At 40.2% G+C, this 22,871-nt stretch overlaps 1 protein-coding gene across 2 annotated transcripts; it reads left to right on the top strand.

Annotated features, from left to right (window-relative positions):
* The first annotated feature begins 2,256 nt into the window (after positions 1-2,256).
* lmnb3.L (lamin B3 L homeolog) lies at positions 2,257-22,213 on the top strand. 2 transcript variants are annotated; one of them, XM_018250795.2, is made up of 12 exons: positions 2,257-2,821; positions 7,839-7,995; positions 9,248-9,373; positions 9,950-10,120; positions 11,918-12,043; positions 12,135-12,355; positions 13,080-13,308; positions 13,673-13,780; positions 14,249-14,368; positions 16,445-16,546; positions 16,634-16,710; positions 19,179-22,213. In XM_018250795.2, exons 1-11 carry the CDS (start codon positions 2,469-2,471, stop codon positions 16,670-16,672), a joined length of 1,752 nt encoding a protein of 583 aa, XP_018106284.1. In that variant the 5' UTR covers positions 2,257-2,468; the 3' UTR covers positions 16,673-16,710; positions 19,179-22,213.
* The last annotated feature ends 658 nt before the right edge of the window (positions 22,214-22,871 follow it).

Here is a 22,871-nt window from a genome sequence, read left to right as displayed (position 1 = left end):
ACACAGGAGTGGTGTCACACTATTCCATGGGGCAGTGTTGCTTGCACAAACATGATCTGCATGGAAGTGTCATCAGGAGCAAGCCTTACTTGCAACCTTATCACAAATGTCAATGTCAGCAAAACAGCATCTAGACAAACCAAAAGCCTATTGGAACAAGTGATGTGGGACTGATATAGTATAAATTGCAATATTTGACCACAGGTTTGTTTGGAGAAAAAAAACATGTAGCATTTAATGAAAAAAACACCTTGTCAACTGTAAACCATGGGGTGGATATATTATTATTTGGGATTGTGTGGTAGACAGAGGCACAGGAACATTCAGGGCCGCTCTTACCATGAGGTAAGGTGAGGGACTTGCCTCAGGCGGCAGCGAGTGGCCAGTTGCAAAGGGGAATTTAGCCATACTAGTGCAGAGAGCGCTATTGTGCTGCCCCCTTTTGACCTGCTCCGACGCTGGTCCTAGGATCGCTGCTAGGAACATTGTATGTGTAGAGGGAAGAATGGATTCCATTAAATATCAGCGAATTCTGGATGGGGGTGCCAAAAATGTGAAACAGTCAGCCAAGAAGCTGAAGCTAAAAAGGAAATGACTCCTACAAGACAATATATCTCAAAAGCCGCCATGAGCCACTTGACAAAGAGCAAGCTACAGGTTTTGGAATGGCACGACGTCGCCAAACGAGCGGATCTCAACCCTGATATGCCCACATTGAAGTGGGTGATATCTGGCTGATCCGATTGTGGGCCCTAGGGCCCAATGATCAGATCATAATGCATCTGATATGGGGGGGGGGTCGGATTTTTTGACCTGCCCGATCGAGATCAGGCGGACTTTCGGACAGGTAATGATTGGGAAAGCCCATTGGATGGCCCCACACTTGGGTCAATAAGCTGCCAACTCGTTCTGTCGGCAGCTTTTATCAGCCCATGTATGGGGGCCTTTACATTTCATTGCAAATCTATGTGTAGATCTTAAACATGCAAGAAGACTCACGAAGATCTCAGAATTAGAAGTGACCTGCAAGGAAGAGTGGGCTGAAACCCTAACAACAACAAAAAAAAATAAAAGAATGGTTAGAAGCTGTGATCTGTACCAAAGGGGGTTTGAGTAAATACTGACTTACTTTATTGACTATACTGTATTCTTGCAAATGTAGCGATAACATAGGCAGGCAACAATCTGGAACCTCAGAATGTTGAATCCAGGAGCCTGTAGTTTAAATAATAGAAACTGATATATAATAGAACTGATGAAAAATCGCCTGCGCTAAAGCACACGCGGCGCTTCGTATTCCAAAGTTGCCCGAAGTTTCCTCGTGAGGCAACTTTGGAATACAAAGTGCCGCGTGTGCTTTAGCGCAGGCGTTTTTTCATTATAGCCGGCACAAGACAGAGGGAAGGCGTTCGGGGAGATTGGTCACCGCAAAGACAAGGCCATTAGTCACCAGGCAACTAAATCTCCCCGAATTGCCCAGTGTGACCCTACCCTAAAAATAACAGCCCTCTGCGTTTCCTGTCACAGATGGGACACTTGATCATGAAAATTATAGTCACCTGGGAAGTATCCCATGGCAACCAATCAAACGTTTGCTTTTAATTATTCTACCTGCAGCTGGCTAATAAAACCTAATCACTGATTGGTTGCTATGGGTTACCACCGAGGGGTAACTCAGAGTTTGTAAACGTGCCCACAATGTTTTGCCACTGTAAAATACCTTTGCAAAGACAATAATAGCCATTGTGCTGTCCAGCTTTAAATCACAAATAGATGATATGATCTTTGGCCTTTATTTTAGTCGCAATTTATGATATGATCAATGGCCTTTATTTTAGTCGCAATTTATGATATGATCTTTGGCCTTTATTTTAGTAGCAATTTTATTTAAAAAATTCCGCTTACTGTATCAGTATGGCCCTAATCTACTGGGGCAGGGGATAGGTGTAAGCGTTGAAAGGGCTGAATAATATTTATATATGTATCTTACATAATTGAAGGGCAACAGTAATATTGTGAGATGATGAATGTACACTATTCCCTGCTGCTAAATATGTCATGGACAATTTGTACTGAACTGTAGAACAATTGATTGGTAGAATAAAGAGGGGTATATGGACCCTTGCAGAGTTCAAGTCGATGCCTGGCTGTGCCAAACAATAACTGCTCAGATTTCTTATAATGTGACTGGAAGGAAGCGACAAGAATCCCCTGGGGACACGCATTTGTAGCACTGCCGGAGCCGGGAGTCTGAGGCGCACAGATAACGCTTCCCCACGAGTTAGCCGCCCCAGGCCGCAGCGCAGCACGGGTTAAGAATCCTTCCACCTGTTGGTGCCTGACAGCTCTGTATATGGAACGCTCTCCGCCTCCCTGTGTGTAACATTCCCAGACCAGCGGAGGAAATATAAGGGGGCTGCGCCTCTCACGCCGGCTTTTGGCCTTTCTACTGGACTCACAGGGAAACTATGGCCACATCTACCCCCAGCCGGGCCCGGGAACATGCCTCCGCCGCCCAGTCTCCCGGGAGCCCGACCCGCATCAGTCGCATGCAAGAGAAGGAGGACTTGCGGCACCTCAATGATAGGTTGGCCGCGTACATCGAGCGTGTGCGATCTCTGGAGGCGGACAAGTCGCTGCTGAAGATCCAGCTAGAGGAGAGAGAAGAGGTTTCTAGCCGGGAAGTGACCAACCTCAGGCAGCTTTATGAAACCGAGTTAGCCGATGCGCGCAAGCTGCTCGACCAAACGGCCAACGAGAGGGCCAGGCTGCAGGTTGAACTGGGCAAGGTCCGGGAGGAATACCGGCAACTACAGGCCAGGTACGGGCTTCCCCCCTCCTCCATAGCGCTTATGGACTCTTCCAAGGCCTAAGCCGAGAATCCATATCTGTCCTTCCCCCACAAAGAGACCCTTTATTGTTACACCACGTGACCATACGCGGCATTAGTTACAGACACTACCGCTGTGATGAATATGAGCCCTGTCTGCTTCAATTCTACCTATTTGCTATGGAAACACAAACCCTTCCATTTAAATGCCATTCCCATGTTCCTGTGTGGTGTAGGCCAATCGCTAGATGGTGTTCAGGGTTGTCAGGTCTAATTTTAAAAACCAGCCAAAGTCGGCTACAAAACCAGCCCAAAGAGGCACTTCCAAAGTAGCCCAAAAATAGCACAACATGTGCACTGAAAAAAGTCGAGAAAATAAATGAATATATGTGAAAATACGACTTTTTTTTTAAAATTTTCACTAATTTGCTAATTTTTTCATGAAGCAAAATGGGACAAATTAACCCATCACGGGGGGCGTCGCTACAGAGAGGGGTCAGGAGGTATAGGGGTCCCATAAGGTCTTACTGCATATACAATTACAATAAATATTGGTAAAACAGCTCAACCTCTTGATATTTTGGTGGCTAGTAGATTTTTGCAGCAACATTGTCTGAAATTGGGGGAAGTCACCAGAAAATGTGAACATACATAAGAGTTGACCGGATAATGGGATACAGAGCCTAAAATCTTGTAACTCACGACTTCTACACAAGTTATTCCCATGCTGGGTATTGTAGTCTTGCATTTAACTTGGCAGCTGGAAAAAAACTTAATTACCCAAAATGCATTTGGAGCGGGCCCAGACTGGCAATCTGTGGGTTCTGGCAAATGCCAGAGGGGCTGCTATAAGGTGCTATAGAAAGTCAGTATTTAGTGGGCTGGTGGGGGCCTCTGTGTGGGCTGATTGGGCCTATGTGTACCTGAAATGCCAGGGCCTATTTTAATTCTCAGTCTGGACCTGATTGGGAGCCACAGGCTTGGCACATTAGGGCAAAAAACTTTGGCTGGATTCCAAAGTACAAACTAGCCCCAAAAAGTAATCCAAATCTGTACCTTGGCTAGCTTGTACTTTCAAAACCCACCTGGGCTTCAAATAAGTAGCCCAATTTGGCTGGAAAACCACCAACCTGGCAACCCTGATGGTGTTGGAGCTCCAAACCCCCTCTCCTTATTATGGAATGTGCCATTCCTACAGGAGCCGCTCTCTGCATCAGTTGTTATGGGGGGATTTGGCAATTGTGGTGCTAAAAGCCGTGCATATTCACAGTTAGGCTTTATAGAATTGTGCCTATTACTTAAGATTGATCAATAGTTATACTTTATATGAGGGTGCTGTGTCTTCTATCTTTACACCTCTTTTGCAAAAGATCTACTACTGTTGTGCAGCCCTGAGTCCTGACATTGCATGGTTCCTGCCCAATAGTAGCAGTGCATTTGCTTTGTGACACTGCTGGTTTAGACTCCTGCTATTTAGTCACTTAAAGGGGTTGTTCACCTTTGCAATAACTTTTAGTATGATGTTTGTAGAGAGTAATATTCTGAGACAATTTGCAACTGGTTTTCATTTTTTATTATTTGTTTTTTTTTTTTTGAGTTATTTAGCTTTTTATTCAGCAGCTCTCTAGTTTGCCATTTTAGCAATCTGGAAACTAGGGTTCATGTTACCCCATGCAATGATTTTAAATAAGGCACTGGAATATGAACAGGAAAGGGCGTAAACAGAAAGATGACTAATAAAAAATAGCAATAACAATACATTTGTTGCCTTACAGAGCATTTGTTTTAAGATGGGGTCAGTGAACCCCATTGGAAAGCTGGAAAGTGTCAGAAGAAAAGGGCAAATATTTCAAAAACTACAAAGATAAATAACGAAGACCAACTGAAAAGTTGTTTAGAATTGGCTATTTTATAACATACTAAAAGTGAACTTAAGGTGAACCACCCCTTTAATAACACAGGGAGGAGCATTTGACTTGGTTGGCTTTTGTTAAAGCTATTTTTTTTAGTTGCATAAAGGGATATCTTTCATTGCGTGGCTATTTATAGGTGTCTGTATTGAAGATAATTAGGGCTGTGACACATAGGGGCCTATTTATCATTCTGTGTAAAACATTGGGGGGAAACAATCACTGGTGATATTGCCCATAGCAACCAATCAGATCTTTGCTTTTGTTTTCCAGCTTGTAGGTGAATGTTGAAATCTTAATTGCTGATTACTTACTATGGACATCACCAGGGATGTTTTGTTTTAGGTCCCAAAAGAATTGCTCTTCACTCCTGTACATTTCCCACTTCAAGTCAGTTGAAGCCACAGGAGGCTGTGAGTGGTACAAACGGTGCCATTGACCTTGGACATGATTTGTGCTCCTTATCATTACTGCTAACAAGTAATTATTTTACGGGGAAATAATAAAGCGAAATGAATACTTTATGGCCTATGGCACATAAAACTGTAACGCCCCATTCCTCTCTCCTGTCATTCACATGAATGAATAGAAACTGCCTCTTGCACATGAGAAGCATTCCAACAGGTGTATTTAAAGGAACAGTAACACTAAAAACAAAGTGTTTTAAAATAATGGCCATTTAGGGGCAGATTTACGAAGGGTCGAAGTGAATTTGAGGGGATTTTCGAAGTAAAAAAATTCGAAATGCAAAGTAATTTTTTGGATACTTCGACCATCGAATAGGATACTACGACTTCAAATTTACTTCAACTCGAAGTAAAAATCGTTCGAATATTCGACCATTCGATAATCGAAGTACTGTCTCTTTAAAAAAACGTAGACTTCAATACTTCGCCAAGTTAAACCTGCCGAAATGCTATGTTAATCTATCGGGACCTTCTACAATCATTTTCTAAGTCTTTACACATCGAATAGAAATCAATCGATCGCTGAAATCGTTAGATTCGAAGGATTTAATCGTTCGATCAAACGATTTTTATTCGATCACAGGATTGCCAAATTTGTCGAAAAAACTTAGAATTCTAAGTTTTTTAATTAGATGGTCGAAATTCAAAGTTTTTTGTGCTTCAAAATTTGACTCTTAGCAAATCTGCCCCTTAATGTAGTGTTGCCTTGCACTGGTAAAAATGAAACTCTACAATAGTTTATGTAAAGAAGCTGCTGTGTATCTATGGGGACAGCCATTCAAAGCTGAAAAAGGAGAAAATGCACAGGATACACAGCAGATAACCGTTAAACCCAATGCAATGGATTCTTATCTGTTGTGTATCCTGTGTTTAATGTCTACACAGCAGCCTGTTTATATAAACTATAGTAGTGTTTTTGAAGCAAACACAACTGTTTTACCAGTGCAGGGCAACAGTATATTACATTCATTCCTTTTAGACATTTAAATTTTTTTGGTGCTGCTGTTCCTTTAAGCCAGATTAAAAAAACCTGCTGTCAATGTTTCCTGCAAGTTATCTACAGTTTGTGACCACTCCTGCACTTCCACTCCTTTGCAGTATCACTTCCAAACATATTCAAGTAATCAGGGGTGTAACTATACAGGGAGCAGATGCTGCGACTGCTAAAGGGGGGGCGGCACTCCTGACATTAGTCCTGACATTAGTCAAAAACATATCTATAATAACTTTTGATGACCCTGTTAAATGATGTTCTAGTAATGACTGATACATATTAGGATTGAAGGCATGTGGTTACTGCACAAACATATATAAGGACAAATAAAGCAGAGAGAAAGTCTCTCAAGTGCCCTGGAGAGTCCCCCTATGGCTGCAGATTTAACCAAGTCACTTGGATGTGCTCCCTGTTAGTCGCCTTTTTGCAGCATCATCAGACCTATTATGAGGGTTGCTTACAAGCCCACTCTTCCCACACAGAATTTAAAGGTGAACGCCATACAAACATAACTTAAGCTTTTTGAAAAGTAAACCTAATTTAAAGCAACTTTTCAATTAAAATATGCAGACTACTTTTTCAATATTTTTAATGGTTTTGAACAATTCCCTAAGCCTAGCCCCCTGGTCTCCTGCTGATCTGTCTGAATACTTTGCTGAGCTGGCTGACTACTGTCACCTTGTATCAGCAGCCATCTTTCCTTAGTCTGCATCCTCCAAACCCCACAATTCCCTGCACATGTGATTTCAATAAGGAGCAGAACATCACAGTGCAATGTATTGTGGGTTAAGTAGTTCCTGCATGTTGTCTGTAAGCTGTGGGGAAGTTGTTACAATTTGTAACATCCGTGTTTAGTCTCACCTTCCCTGCTAGGGTTTTCAAATGATTCAGAAAGAGAAGAACTGTTAGCTGGATTTCAGCATAGAAAATGGCATTTATTCATAGTTTTTGAAGAAACCAGTAACTGTGATGGATATAGGGGTTTCTGTGTTATGTCAGCCTCTTTATCAAATATTGATTTGGAAGCCGTAGTTCCCCATTAAATACAGCTTGACCCCGTTGGCTAGCTCCTCGACGGAATTAGTTACAATTGGCTACTTAAACTCTGTATAAAGTTTGATTGTAGCTCAAGTTTTTTGTCCATCTATAAATGGAAGGTTTTCTGTGTGTTTAGAAAATACGTCTGCAGGTTTTAAGGCTTGATTTCCCATTGGTTTGTTGTAGTTAGCCAATTGTACTTCTTAGTATCTCCTTTCCCAGGCCCCGGTTAGCCAATATTGGGCTAGCAATTTCACACTGGCAATGAAAACACCCCAGATGACCTAGTTGTAACACTGGGTACCTAGTACTGGGTTTAATTATAATTTCTCTTTACAGGTGAACTGATAATACAGTAAATGTGTTGTGGGTATGATCAAAAAATAGGTGCAGTGGGTCGTTTCTGCTCTGATGCCATTTCCACCTTCTACAATTTAACAAAAAAAAAAACCGAATTAATAAATAGTGCTTTGTTTCTCTTTGAACTTGCAGCTTTAGAGTTAATGTTTTGTGTGAACTAGATGCTACAACAAATACAAAAAGGATGTTTTTTTATGACACTGACTTGGAACTAAAGTCTGTATTTTTATCTTTTGCAGAAATAGCAAAAAGGAAAATGATCTAAGTCTGGCCCAGAATCAGCTCAGGGACTTAGAAAGTAAACTGAACACCAAAGAAGCCGAGCTTGCAACTGCATTAAGTGGCAAAAGAGGGTTAGAAGAGCAGCTTCAAGAGCAGAGAGCCCAGATTGCTGGTGTAAGTGCCTTAATCCCCGTCACTGGTTAGCCACTTCCCTATGCGTGGTCTGTGGTTTATACATACATGTGGCCTTCATTGAATTCATCAAACCAAGTTTGAGTTTTGAGTTGTACAAGCCATAGTTGCTTTAAGGGGAAAAGTAGAGCATCTGATTGGTGGGGGAAGCTGAAAGAAAATAAAAAATGTATGTATTTAAAGTGGTGTTTATTTATGTATTTGTTGTAAGAGGTTTTTCACTTTCCAACACTTTTTTTCAGTTCAGTAGGTTTCACATAGTTCACTAGAAATAGACTTTTTCCAATCATTTTCTATTTGTGATTATTTCTAACATTGAAGTGTACATTTTAATTTTTAACCGTCTTTTGTCTTTCTAAAGCAGCTCTAGGGGGGGGGTCGCCGACTCTGTCTAAATTGATACATTTAGTTGGTACATTTCTTATCTTTGTCCCTGCTGAGCAGTATCCCCGAGCAGCTGTTAGAATTAGAATAGTTGGTAATACTCCAGAGCAGGGATCCCCAACCTTTTGAACCCGTGAGCAACATTCAGAAGTAAAAGGAGTTGGGGAGCAACACTAGCATGAAAAATGTTCTTGGGGTGCCAAATAAGGGCTCTGATTGGCCATTTAGTAGCCCTTATGTGGATTGTCAACCTACATTGAGGCTTTGTTTGACAGTGCACCTGTTTTTTATACAACCAAAACTTGCCTCCAAGTCTTGAATTCAAAAATAGGCACCTGCTTTGAGGCCACTGAGAGCAACATCCAAGGGGTTGGAGAGCAACATGTTGCTCACGAGCTACTGGTTGGGGACCACTGCTCCAGAGATACTGCGAAATACTGAGAAATGTATCCGCTAAATGTTGCAAAATTGTAACAGTTTAGAGTCTGCACCTGAATTACTGAGCTGTCAGATTCAAACACCAGAGACAGGAACATTAACTTTAGACTTATATTTTGGCACAATGGTAAAAAATAAAGTGGAAGGCAATTGAAAAAAGTCTTTCGTTCTGGTTGACCAAACTGAACTGAAAACGTGTTAGGAAGGTGAACAACCCCTTTAATAGATCTGATGTAAAAGGGCCTTTTTTAACATCAAGAACTAGTATTTCCTTTTTTACTGTTCTATCTAATAGCCATTTCTTACATAATTAGGCTTATGCATAGTGATCAACAGCGAGCCAATGATAAATAATAGACAGTGGCAGTTTTTATTGTTTTACTGATTGTGGTTTGTTACATTTACCCTTTAGCTTGAATCCTCTTTAAGGGATACAACCAAACAGCTTCACGATGAAATGCTATGGAGGGTCGACTTGGAGAATAAAATGCAGACTATTCGAGAACAACTGGATTTCCAAAAGAATATTCATACGCAGGTATGGAACAATGATGTGCTCTTGGGTGTCTGAGACACTGCTGATTTTGCTGCCTGCTCTTTCCCATAAAGCATTGCTGGTTGGAACAGTTCAGTGCTGGGTAAATGGATAGGCTGTGTAAAATAAAAAATATTTTCAAGATTACGAAAATGTAATGTATAAAGGCTGGAGTGACTGGATGTCTAACATAAAAGCCAGAACATTACTCCTTTGCATTTTTATAACCTGTTAATAGTCAGTAACCAATCAGTGACTTGAAGGGGAGCCATATGGGACAGAACTGTTCAGTTATTTTGCTTTCAAATCTGACCTGTGTGCTAAGGATCAAAAGCAAACTCACTGAATACTTCTGGCTATTACGTTAGACATCTGTTCATTCCAGCCTTTATAGATTACATTTTTGTCTCACTATATTAGAAACATTTTGTTATTTCACACAGCCTATCTACCCCCTTTATTTTATTTTACACTGACCTGTTTCTTTAAGCAATGGTCAGCATTATGATCTCAGAAAGCCAAAATTTAGCAGAAAACCATTAAAATAAAAGTGAATATTTGCATATCAATTGGTTGCAGGAGGTTAAGGAGATAAAGAAGCGTCATGACACAAGGATTGTAGAAATAGATTCGGGCCGGCGGGTAGAATTTGAAAGCAAACTAGCTGAGGCACTTCAGGAACTAAGGAGAGACCACGAGCAGCAAATCTTGGAGTACAAGGAGCATCTGGAGAAGAATTTCAGTGCAAAGGTAATGCTAATTTTAGCTGTAAATAAACTTTTTTAAAGCTACTTTTTTTAATGATAAATAAATCAAATCTGACCCTTGTGACAACCATCATCAAGATAGACCAGACAGGAACAGAGGGATGTATGGCTGCATACTCCATTAGCAAACACCGATAACTAACCATATAGTCTTGAGAAAAGTTTCACTCCATTTTAGAATATTGCAGGTTTCTATTTTTGTGATGTTGCATGTTTTGCATTGTAGGAGTGCCTCGTAATACAAAAGAGAGGCATATTTACCATGTTAAAATGGCAGTTTAGCTGCTGTGGAATGTTTTTGCAGTAATTGCAGTCACATAAAAAAGGGGCATGCTTCATGTCAATACACAAATTTAAGGCTGGAACTGCAGACTTTCTTTTCTTCTGCAATGTCACTATGGGGCAAATTTATCCTCACTGTGTAAAAAATGGGTGTACTTATCAAGCTGTGTTTCTAACCGATGTAAAGTTTCCTGCTATTTATACTTAGATACATTTTACTCTGGAGACAATTGAGATTTTAGAGCAGCAAGGTGAAACTAAGGAGCTAAATAATTTGATAGTGTGAGATCCAAGAACAGGTAGATGCAATAGACGTGCAAGACCAGCTACTGAAATAACTAAGATGCAAAATTTTTCTACAATAGTAAGTACCTAGGCTTTTTTTGGTGCAAAATACCTACCCAGAAACATTCTGGCAAACTACTTCACTTGTAAAAGGGCTATAAATTAGATCTCTATCAGTGACTACTAAGGCTAATGCCACATGGGGCTGATTATCGGTGATCTGCTTAGTTGTGTCTGCACCTTGAGCCACGGCTTCAGAGTGCAGACAAAGGAAGCTTCAAATATGAGCCAAGCAGCCTTATCCAAACACTAGCATATGGCACCAGCTGCTGACAACAAATGGCATTAATTTTACACACTCCCTTGAGATGTGATGCAGTAAAGACAAACTAGTCATACACAGATCAGTTTTTCAGTTAGAGGTTTCATATGGTTATTGAAGCAAACCGTGACAAATGAACTAGTATGCTATAATCAACGTCATAGCCAAAGTAACCCCCATATTTTTAAGAGACACTAAGATTGCCCAGGAGCAGTAACCCATAGCAATGTTTGATTTTTTAAACAGATAACCAGTAAATGCCAAGTGCTGATTAGCTGCTATGTGCAAACTTAGTGTCTTATGACGTAACCCTAATAGTATCCCCTGATAGCAACATGTAGAAGTAGGTTTATACTAAGTATCTTTTGATTGAAGTTTGCTTGAGGTCTAGTATCCACCAGCATCCAATCAGCAAGTAGTACATTTTGGTCTCTGTTCCAAAGGATTGGTTCTTATGTAATACTAGACCTGTGCTTTTTGGTCTATGTTTCTTAAGCATATGAGTATAGGTGAATTTGCCTTATGTCCGCATATTTGTACTGACTAAATGTGCATGAGCTGCCATTATCATAGTCTGGCTAATATGTCGGTTTTAAGATTGAGAAAAATATAATGCAAGAATGTTTGGGTGTACATTACTAGTAACTCATCTCTGAGACATGGGAATACCCTTGTTTTCTGGATGCATCAGTAAGATGTTTATTATTCTGGCCAGCTTGATCATCTGAAATAAGCATATACCAGAGATAGGCTTCCAAGAAGACTTTGGCATGATGTATGTGACCTTGATTAATGCTAAATATCCCATATGTTATATTTCAGAGGTTTCGGTGTCTGGTTATTCAGTTTTCAGTCTGATAAATTTTGGGCTTTTCCTTTTTATTTCTGTAGTTGGAGAATGCACAGCTAGCGGCTGCTAAAAACAGTGATTATGCCAGTGCAACCCGGGAAGAGATCATGGCCACAAAACTAAGAGTGGATACTTTATCATCCCAGCTGAACCATTATCAAAAACAGGTATGTTGTCATTATCAGTCTTACACATTAGGTTTAGAGATTGTTCTATAAGTGAACCTGCTCTCTAATCCAACTGTCGGTTGCACTGTAGAATTCTGCACTGGAGGCTAAAGTGCGAGATTTACAAGACATGCTGGATCGTGCCCATGACATGCATAGGAGGCAGATGACCGAGAAGGACCGTGAGGTGACAGAAATAAGGCAAACACTGCAGGGCCAACTGGAGGAATATGAACAGTTGCTGGATGTGAAACTAGCCTTAGATATGGAGATAAATGCCTACAGGAAGATGCTAGAAGGCGAGGAGCAGAGGTAAGTCTTATTTAAAATGACTTTTTGGGAGTTTCCGTACTCTGCACCCTGATACAAATGCAGTGCTAGAAAGTCATCCAAAGAATTCCATGGACTGTCTGAGGCCAAAAAATACTGTGGAGGCATAATAATCAACGGACCCACAAGCATGTTTTATATTGGATAGCTGGTCCACTACTTGGGTTAAAGGTACAGCACTGATTGTTGAAGAAATGCTCAATAAAGGCTAGAAGGTACCTATTCAGATTTTATTGCTGAAACTGTATAGAAGAAATGTTCATAATGTGCATAATGACAGAATATAAAATCAAGCAAATTTGTCACTGTCTGCATTTCAAAGAAGACCTATAGCCAAAAGGGGACATTTTGACCAACACGGTTTCTAGCAGAGGGCAAAAGCAGTCAAAATAAAGATATAATATTATCCGAGGATCTGCACTCGCAGAGCTTAAATAAAATCTCTGCAACTTTATTGAAGAGCTCCAATATTTTGGCTATATCAAACCAGCGTGTTTAGACATTGTGGGGCAGATTTGTCAAAATGTGCATTTATATTTTAATAAATAAAAACCCACGTTCTATTCATTCCTTTGGGATTTTTGGAAGCGTAATTATAAAATGAGGAGTTCTTTCACCCATTGATAAATGTGCTTCTAACTGGTATACATCTACTCTATGCCTGTTTTTTTTTTTTTCACCCTAACTCTGTGCTTTCTCTATGTAGGCTAAAGCTGTCACCAAGCCCTTCTCAGAGAAGTACAGTTTCTCGAGCTTCTACAAGTCAAACAAGCCGCCTTTTACGTGGGAAAAAGAGAAAGTTAGACGAAACTGGCAGATCAGTGACCAAAAGGTCTTATAAAGTAGTTCAACAGGCCTCTTCCACAGGGCCAGTGTCTGTAGAAGATATTGACCCAGAAGGGAACTATGTCAGGCTGTTGAACAACACAGAAGAGGTAATGTGCTTTTACACAAGTCTCCTGCTTGATCCTGGCTTCTATTTGTATATCTCCTGAGGCAGCAGTTTGTGATTTAATTGGTGATTGTGAATATAAGCCCACTGATTATGCCCCATTTATTGATATACAGACTAAACAGCACAGATTTATTTCAAAGGGCAAATAACATTTTTTGTTTTAAATGATAGTGTCCCTTTACTATATGTCTTTTTGGGGTGACAGTGGGAAGCAAGGTACCTTTTCACAGGTGACTTTCTGTTTCATGAGAATGGGTGCACAGAGTTCTGCACTTATTCGGCATCTTGTTGTCCACATTTGGCATGGCTCTATGTGTTTTTTGTTTTTTTTCTGTTCTCTGCAGGATTTTTCTCTGCATGGATGGGTTGTTAAGAGAATGCATATGAGCCTTCCAGAAATTGCATTTAAACTTCCATGTCGCTTCATTTTGAAATCCAGTCAACGTGTCACTGTAAGTCTTTTGAACAAGCTACAAAGTCTTACTCTCGATATTCAAGCCAAGGTTTAGAATAAATTGTACAAATATGGTAATTCAAGAGCAGACTTGCCAACAAACAGGCATATATTTAAATTACATAATCGTGTAATAGGAGGGGTTGGAATGCCGGGATAGAGATTTTGGATAGTCCACTTTGAGTGTACCTGGACAAAATGCTTTTTAGTCTGCCATAGGCCATAAGCCTTGTTGTGATGCTACATGGCTGCTTGTGCATCAGCTGGGAGGGGTACACCTTAGCCCTGTTATACAGCAAGGGAGACATAAGCACATTCATACTGAGATATCTTGAACTGAGGTATGGGCCGGTCCTTATTGAATCATTTAAGGTTCATTGAGATAAAACAAACGAGCCACCAATTTAACATTTGCTTTAGAAACAAACACTTTGTATGCTGAATATTTTTTTATTTTTTGTGATAGATCTGGGCTGCTGGTGCTGGTGCTGTACACAGTCCTCCCACCGATTTGGTCTGGAAATCTCAGAAGACTTGGGGAACAGGCGATAATATTAAAATCACTCTCCTTGATTCCACTGGTGAAGTAAGAAATGTGAATGGTGCCATTATATGTGGTGACTGAAACTGTAGGGTCTTGCAAAACTTTTCCTTTCTTTCCAGGACAGGCACAAGTTCAGGCAGGATCTGACACTCCTCTTCTTTGGGGCAACAATCTCCCCGAACTGCCTTTCCCCTGCCCTCCGCTGGCTAAAATGAAAATCTCCTGGGGGAAGGCATACGCGGCGCTTCGGGGCAAGGGGAAGGCCGTTCGGGAAAAGAGATTTGTTGCTGGGGCGACTAATGTCCCCAAATCTGCTCGTGTAGCCAGACCCTTAGAATGGTTCACCTTCGTTCTAAGCAACTTTTCAAATTGGTCTTCATTATTTTTTATGGTTTTTAAATTATTTCTCACCTTCTTCTGACTCTTCCCATGTTTCAAATGATTGGGTCACTGACCCCCTTTAGAAACAAATGCTCTGTAAGGCTACAAATGTTTTTATTGCTACTTTATATTACGCTTATTTCTATTCAAACCCTCTCCTATTCATTTTATTTGTTAAATCATTGCATGGCTTCTAGGGTAATTTGGACCCTAGCAACCAGATTGCTGAAATTGGGGACTGCTGCAAAAAAGCTAAATAACTGAAAAACCACAAATAAAAAAATGTATTGTTATTAACATGTATTTACAGTATATAGCGCCAACATATTGTGTAGCACTGTAAAGTAAGTGTGATTATACAACTAAATCACATAAATTATATACAAAGAACATATGGAGTTGCATACATCACAATCAATACCGGTACAAAGAGGTGAGGAAGGCCCTATGCATAGGCATACAGTCTAAAGGGAAGGGAGTAATACACAAGGTGTGGGAGTGGGCAAGATCGAATTAAGTGGGTGAGAAATGTGGTACTGTATGTGGTGTTGCGTTTGGTAGTTAAGCAGAGTGAGGGTAGGTTTCTAGAAAGAAGTGCGTTTTAAGAGATTTCTTGAAAGCAGAAATGTTGGAAGAAAGTCGGACAGACCGCAGGAGAGAGTTCCAGAGGAGGGTTGCAGCCCTTGCAAAGTCTTGAATGCGAGCATGTGAGGAGGTAATGAGAGAAGAGATGAGTAGCAGGTCAGTAGAGGAGTGTAGTAAGCGGTTGGGTGAGATGAGTTCAGAGGTGTAGTGTGGGGCAGAGTTATGAAGTGCTTTGAAAGTCAGTGTCATTAATTTGAATTTGATTCTGAAAGGTAACGGAAGCCAGTTCTGAGTCGAGATCATGAGATGAGAGATAGATCTGAGTATCGTCAGCATAGAGGTGGTAGTGGAAACCATACGACTTGATTAATTTTCCTGAGGGAGGAAGTATAGAGGGAAAATAGTAATGGTCCCAGGACAGAGCTTTGAGAAACCCCAACAGAAAGAGGTAGGGGAGAAGATGTTTCTCCGTTGTAGGAGACACTGAAGGAACGATTTGTGATGTAAGAAGAGAATCAGGACAGGGCTGTGTCACGAAGGCCAAGCGACTGGAGGGACTGGAGGAGGAGAGGGTGATCTACAGTGTCAAATGCGGCTGAGAGATCAAGCAGTATTAGTAGTGAGAAATGATTGTTGGCTTTAGCGGTTAAAAGGTCGTTAGTCGAGTCAGGGCAGTTTCCGTGGAATGTTGTGGCTTAATACCAGATTGTAGGGGGTCCAGCAGGTTATTGTCGGAGAGGAATGACATTAGTCGGTTGTAGACTAGGCGCTCAAGTAGTTTAGAGATGAAAGGTAGCAGAGAGATAGGTCGGAGGTTGTCAATTGCAAAACCAATTGCAAATTGTCTCAGAATATCACTCTCTGCATCATACTAAAAGCTAAATCAAAGGTGAACAACCCCTTTAACTTAAAATGTTCTAGTGAGAAAAGAAACAATTAGTCTTGATAAAGCTATATCTGTTTTATGCTAAATGGATGGATAACCCTTCAAGGCATAGCAATCACTTCATTTAAATGAAGCATTTTTATTGGCCCAAGTTAATGTACCTCTCCTCAGACTGCTTAAACTTAAGACTTTTTTGACTGTACAAGTGAAAACCTATGCATAAATAGCACAACCTTAAAATCAAGTTTTGAAATGGTTGTTTTTAGGAATGCGCAGAGCGAACCCTTTATAGAGTCATTGGAGAAGAGGGTGAAACGGATGAAGATTTTGTAGAGGAAGAGGAGTTAGAACGGCAGTTCCGTTCCCAGGTATGGCTTGTTCGGCAGTAGGCGTTAAAGTTGGTTCAAATTCCTTCTTTATCTTTACACTTTTGCAATTTTTCTTTGGGAACTCAGACAAAAAGAAGAAAAAAGAAATGTTGTTCAGTTTCATAATGGCTTACTAGCATCAAACTTGTAGTAAGCTACCGCAGGTGAGACCACCATTTGCTTGTGTTGTCTGCCACTTACTAGAGTCTCCATTTATTTATTTGTGCATGAGTCTAACATTCTAATTGCTCAATAACAAACCTTTAATTTGCATGACATTGCTTGAACCTTCAGAAAGTGATTAACTGCTGTTGGGATCTAAGATTCTACAAGCCTGCTCTGACTAAAGGGATTAATGGGTTCCAACACCAATTTTTCCAATTTTCAACCCACAGAGAAATAAAATCCACAACAATCCTGTTTGATGTTTAATATGCCAGACAGAAAATTGCACTTATTTCACTTCCAAGTCTTCCAGAGGAGAATTTCATTAGATAGTGTCCATTTTAAACTGTGTGATTTGGTTTTGGATATATTAATCTCTCGGCATAATCATTCATGTGTCTCACACACGGACCATCTAATATGGACAATTTGGCCAACTAAATGTAGCCATTTCAGGGTACCTTGAAGGGGCAGCAGCTCTAGAATCTTGGATTATTCATTCTATGTTGATCGTGTAATTAACTCCTTGTCTCCTGTAGCTAGTACGTAGATTTCATGTGCATCCTTTTTGTTTTTTTGTACATACATATGCATGGATAGAAATTTCTTCTAGTCCGTAACCAATACAAATATCTAGCTGACAAGTAAAATTGCTGAATCAGATTTTTCTGCCCAATGTATGTATTGGTTTGTATATCCGGCATTGCCCAAAGGTAACCTTTTGAAGTCTAGTATTTGCTTTTTAAAATGTCCCCTTTGTACAACCCCATTTCCAAAAAAGTTGTGACAACATAAAATATAAATAGAGAATGGGGTGATTTGGCATTTAATTGCAAATAATACAAAGACAACATATTAAAAGTTGAAGCTCAGAAATGTTATTATTCTTCCGGAAAATATATGCTCATTTTGAATTTGATGACAGCAGCACGTTATAAAAAAAAAAATTGGCGCAGAGGTAACAAAAGACTGGAGAAGTTCTGTAATGCTAAAAAGAAAACTGAAATACACCATGTGGAACACTTCATCAGGAGCGGATCCCAGAGAGGCAGGGTCACTCAGCGGTAAAAACTAGAAGGCAAATATTGCAAAGATTTTAACCAGTTTTATACAGAGAAACATTATCTATAGTGCATAATATCATTAAACGGTTCTGAGAATACAGAGACAAGACCAAAAGCCAATACCGGATGCAGTGATAGTCCGGCCAATGCTGAATGTGTTTTGGCATTGTTTAGCTGCTTATTTCAGCAACACCAAACCACATTCTGCACAAGAAGAGGCGATTTGTAGCTGGGTGTCTAATCTCCCCCAGTAGCCTCGTCTGCCACCACCCGTATCAGGCAAGAATGGGACAACATTTCACTTTCACAATTACAGCTCCGAGTTTGAAATATGCCCCTGTCCCAATATGTTGCTGGCATAAACTTCAAAATGAGCATATATCTGTCAACATTTGATATTCCTTTGTACTATTTGCAATTAAATACTGTATAGGGTTTAAATGGTTTGCAAATGGGGTTGTATTTGTTTAATGGAGGAGAGGCAAATCCTGAAAGCCAACCATGTAAGCTCACCACAGCTCTGACGCTCCACCTAGCGGCTGCACCTACTGAGTGTTGTGAGATTGGGCTTGTTTATGGACCATGCAAAAGGAGAAGCTAACACATGGCATTCTACACAACCTAGCAGTACAATGATGCCAACAATCCAATGCTGCCATTTAATTGAGCTGTCTGCTTTATTTTACTTTTAAGAGCTGACCCAGTTCATTTGACTTTTATTTAAACCAGTTTTAATGCCAAAGGCGTGATGTCTTCAGTGACTGTCCAGTCAACAATATGTCCAATGAACCCTGCTTTGAAATTTGAACAACTCCAAACTCAGTATGGCATCTAATTTATATAAAGGAGGCCACTAGGAAAACCTAAAAGGGAGTATTTTTTACATAGTGCAAGGAAATGTAATTCTAAGTAACTTTACAATATAGTACATATTAACATATTAACTGCACATTTACGTTACTGGTAAATGTAATTGCTATTGTAATCCGTATTTGTTTGTTTCTTTCTGTTCTGTGGTTCAGACTCTTGAAACAATGTAGCAGACGCCTGTTCTCCTCTGTCTAAATATCGGCTGGCTTCTGCTATATTGTTTCCGGAGTAAGAATCTGTGGTGCAAAGAATATAAACAACCAGACATACTACTTTTAATAGCAATGCTATATACAAATAACTTTAATCACAGATAATTCAGTGTTTGAGTGACACTTTCTTTTCATTAGCCAAACGCCTGTTTTTGGGCAAAATTCCCCCTTTAATGAATATCTACTTTGCTCAGAAAGTGGCATGGGTTTTATCTGGTTGAGTTAACTAGATACTAATACCTGCCATCAAACTAATCTTTTCCTAGTAGTCAAATCGTGCTTGTCTGTTTAAGCTGATACACATTCCCTTTGCTTCTATAGTCTCACCAATCAGTGGATCCCAGCTGTTCCATCATGTAATTAAAGCTGAGAAATTCAAAGGAAAATCATGGAGGTTTCCAGAATCTCCCACTTCTACTGGAATATTTGGATTGAGTTTAATCTTTTTGCTATCCACCGGAGAACATTTTGGTGGGCATTTCTTTCCCTCAGAGCCTGATGACTTAAGAACCGATGAAGGAAATAACGTGCTTTAATTTCAAGACTGTTGAAGACTGTTGAAACCCATACACTGTACATTCTTCAATTAAATGTTTTTTTTCATCTGTAAAAGGTACTAGCTTGGTACTTCCTATGTGAAAGGGGCAGGGAATATTTGTTTCTAAAACACAATTTAACAGTTAATGGAAATGATTCCTCCCTGCATCCTTCTCCAGATACTGAACTACAACTTGCAACACCCCTGACTGTCTTAAGACATGGATTGGATGTTGGGAGTTGTAGATAAAGACCCAGGAGGCTGCTGGTTGCCTATGCCTGCTGTAGCTCTTTGCCTTTATGCATATGCTCTGACTGGGGTTTTCTCCCCTTTAAAGCCTGATGCATATTAACTACATGCCATCTGCGGCTGTTACTAGCCATTCAGCATGTGGTTTAATGTGCTTGGTGGTCAGATGCATAAGGTGGCAAAGCAGCTCCAATATTGCTGATCTTTCTGAAAGGGGAAAAGCAGTCGTTTACTAACAGCCACATGCCATTTAATACAGCCTTCAATGCAAGCGGTTAAATGAAAGGAAACTGGACCCCCTAACTTGCTAAAAATCCTGATTGAGTAGTCAGAATGCATGTTCTTTAAAGGCAAGACAAAAGTGTACCTCATTATCTCTATACTGTCTATCTGTAGATGCTACAAAGCTCTTTCCTATAAGAACAACTTTATTTAAGCTATATCATGCCTTGACCTCTGACAACGCTATTCAGGACAGATTGTGAGACCAATGGAGAATTGAGCTCAAGATCCAGCATGGAGCATAATCAAGGCAGGTATTGGGTAACTCGTGTCTGCCTTAAATCAAAACTGGACCTGATCATGTCTCGTGGTACTTCCTCCATCAGACCAGAGTTGTGATTTAGTTGTGCCACCCTCATTGTACATTATTCAATTCCATTCTAATACCTCTTGGGCTTAATAAAAACCTGTAGACTCACTCCACTCCTTGCAAGCTTTATATTTATAGATACGTTTTCTGTTACTGAAAGTTAAAAAAGAATAAGGAAAAAATAAACATTTATTTTATAAACTTTGTAAGCTAAGAACGCACAACTTAAAGCATTTTGTAAAATTGAGTGTGTTCCCACAGATTGCTGTGAGTGAGCTCACTGGCAGCTATTGTTTGCCTTTGTGTTACTGTAGCATGTGTTTGTTTGGGTGTAATAAGTTTTGTGGTTTTATGTGCACTTAGTAACAGTTATTAGCTACAAAACCGGGCAATTCTAATGCTCCGAGACATGATCTGCATGTCATGGGCTGGATATTTATTTGAACCCCCAAAGCATTCCCTTATGGATATTGACGGTCATGGGTCCCTGCTGAGAGTTTTAGTTTAGCAATAGCTGCAGAGCCATGAGTTGCTCATTCCTAGACTAGTGTGAAATATTCATTTTTTTTTTTTATAAAGTAAAAAAGCACAGTGGTTTTTTGAAGGAAAATAAATAGAGGCAGGTGCAAGTCACTGATTTTGCCGTATACTATAGAAAGGGGAAACGGCTGATACCCTGTTCTTTCAGTTTACTCCGTATTTGATAAATGTTTTAGTTCAAACCAGTGTTTGTAGTGAGTTTTATTTTTAATTGTAAGCTAGAGGCAAGGGAAAAGGGGGATTTTTTGTTTGGGAAATGGCTCCATTAAACCATCATTTAATTCCGTTTAAAAGGCACCAGGCAGTGATCATGCAACTAAAGCCTGTAAGAAAGTTTCATTTTAATACTATTTATGGCATTTGTCTGCTGTGATGATTCCCTTGGCAGTCAGTCCCCGTATGCCACTTAAAATAGAACACTCCTTTACTCAACGTTCCAGTTTCCACCAGTGCAGCTCTTCATATTACTTGGGCAGTGGTGTAGATGGGCAGGTACACCAGTAAAGGCCAAGGGCAGACGGAGCTTCCACTCCACCACACTCGCAGCCTGCGTATCTTCTCAGGCTGAGCAAAGCGGATCTGCTCCATGCCCCAGCTCTATACACCTGAACCACTTCTGCTTGCATGCAGTCACAGCCAGTGGAATAGCGTTCAACCAAAAGAACGCAAAAGCAGGCATATTCAGGCCGACCTCTGCTCCACTTCATGCAAGCAGATCTTATTCAAATCAATGAAGATCAAGTGGATCCGCTTTTTTCAGCCTGACAAAAATGCACAGAATGAGAGCAGTGGAGCCAACGATCTGTCTGCCTATGGGCTAAGTCCAGGGGATGGATGATGCAAGAGGAGGTCTGTGCCAAAGGAACATGGCAAATAATATGGGGGGTAAAGCAGCTGGTTATAGAATGAGGTACAGGAGCTTTGCACCATAAGATCTATTAACATAACTACTTTATTAGAATGTATTTTAGTTCCCCTTTAATGCCACATTTCTTATAATATATAGTGTTGACGTTCAGTTTGTGTGCCAATAATGACGATTATCATATTTATAAAAATCCTTTCTCTAAAATTGAGTGGCTTTGGCCGCACTGGTAGTACCACCAATGTAGTTGTAGCAGTGCTACTCGGTCATGGCTTGAGGTTTACTGTTCAGCAAGATATGCAGCACACCGCCTCTAGCAGATAAGGTACAATGTCTAGCTCAGTAGTAACTGGAATCCATTGTGGCTTCTCTACCCAAGATAATGTTAAAATATAATGTGACCATGTCCAATGTTACAAAACATCTCGTAGGCCAAGTCCACCTAAATGTGTTAGAATAAACCTGTAATTTATACTGTGACTTACTTAAGGTGTGCACGGTAGCCACAACAGACCAATGTGAAGCCTATTTTGTTTATTTTATATCTACAAATAAAGAGATTTTCTATAAAATATCACTGTTTGGTTATTGACTCAGAATGTTAAAACTGTCTATATAATGAATCCTTTGTTTTCCAGCCCGTAGCACTGCTAGTATGGACAATGGCACTTGTTTTGGTATATACAGTATACTCTAGCAAGGTGATCCCCAACAGTAGCTGAAAAGGATGTTGCTCCCGGTGGTCTCAGCAGGTTTTTTTTTTTTTTTTGAATTCCAGGCTTGGAGGCAAGTTTTTAGTGCAATAAAACCAGATATACTGCCAAACAGAGCCTCAATGTAGGTTGACAATCCACATAGGGGCTACTAAATGGCCAATCACAACCCTTATTTGGCACCCCAAGAACATGTTTGTGTTGCTCCTCAACTCATAGTAACATAGTAAGTAAGGTTGAAAAAAGACACACGTCCATCAAGTTCAACCTTTTAGTTTTTTGTTTTTTTTAACCTGCCTAACTGCCAGTTGATCCAGAGGCAAAAAAACCCATCTGAAGCCTCTCCAATTTGCCTCAGAAGGGAAAAAAATCCTTTCTGACTCCAAAATGGCTATCGGACTAGTCCCTGGATCAACTTGTACTATGAGCTATCTTCCATATCCCTGTATTCCCTCACTTGCTAAAAAGGCATCCAACCCCTTCTTAAAGCTATCTAATGTATCAACCTGTACCACTG

This window comes from Xenopus laevis, chromosome 3L (assembly GCF_017654675.1).
Source record: "Xenopus laevis strain J_2021 chromosome 3L, Xenopus_laevis_v10.1, whole genome shotgun sequence".
Taxonomy (NCBI): domain Eukaryota; kingdom Metazoa; phylum Chordata; class Amphibia; order Anura; family Pipidae; genus Xenopus; species Xenopus laevis.
Note: the sequence above shows the minus strand (reverse complement) of the source record. Positions and strands in the feature narration are given on the sequence as shown.

Excerpts from the sequence above, each read along its gene's own strand:
- lmnb3.L (XM_018250795.2), top strand. The coding sequence starts at position 2,469 with ATGGCCACATCTACCCCCAGCCGGGCCCGGGAACATGCCTCCGCCGCC. Across the intron at positions 2,822-7,838 it reads TACCGGCAACTACAGGCCAG|AAATAGCAAAAAGGAAAATG; the intron begins GTACGGGCTTCC and ends TATCTTTTGCAG. Across the intron at positions 13,781-14,248 it reads AATCCAGTCAACGTGTCACT|ATCTGGGCTGCTGGTGCTGG; the intron begins GTAAGTCTTTTG and ends TTTTTGTGATAG.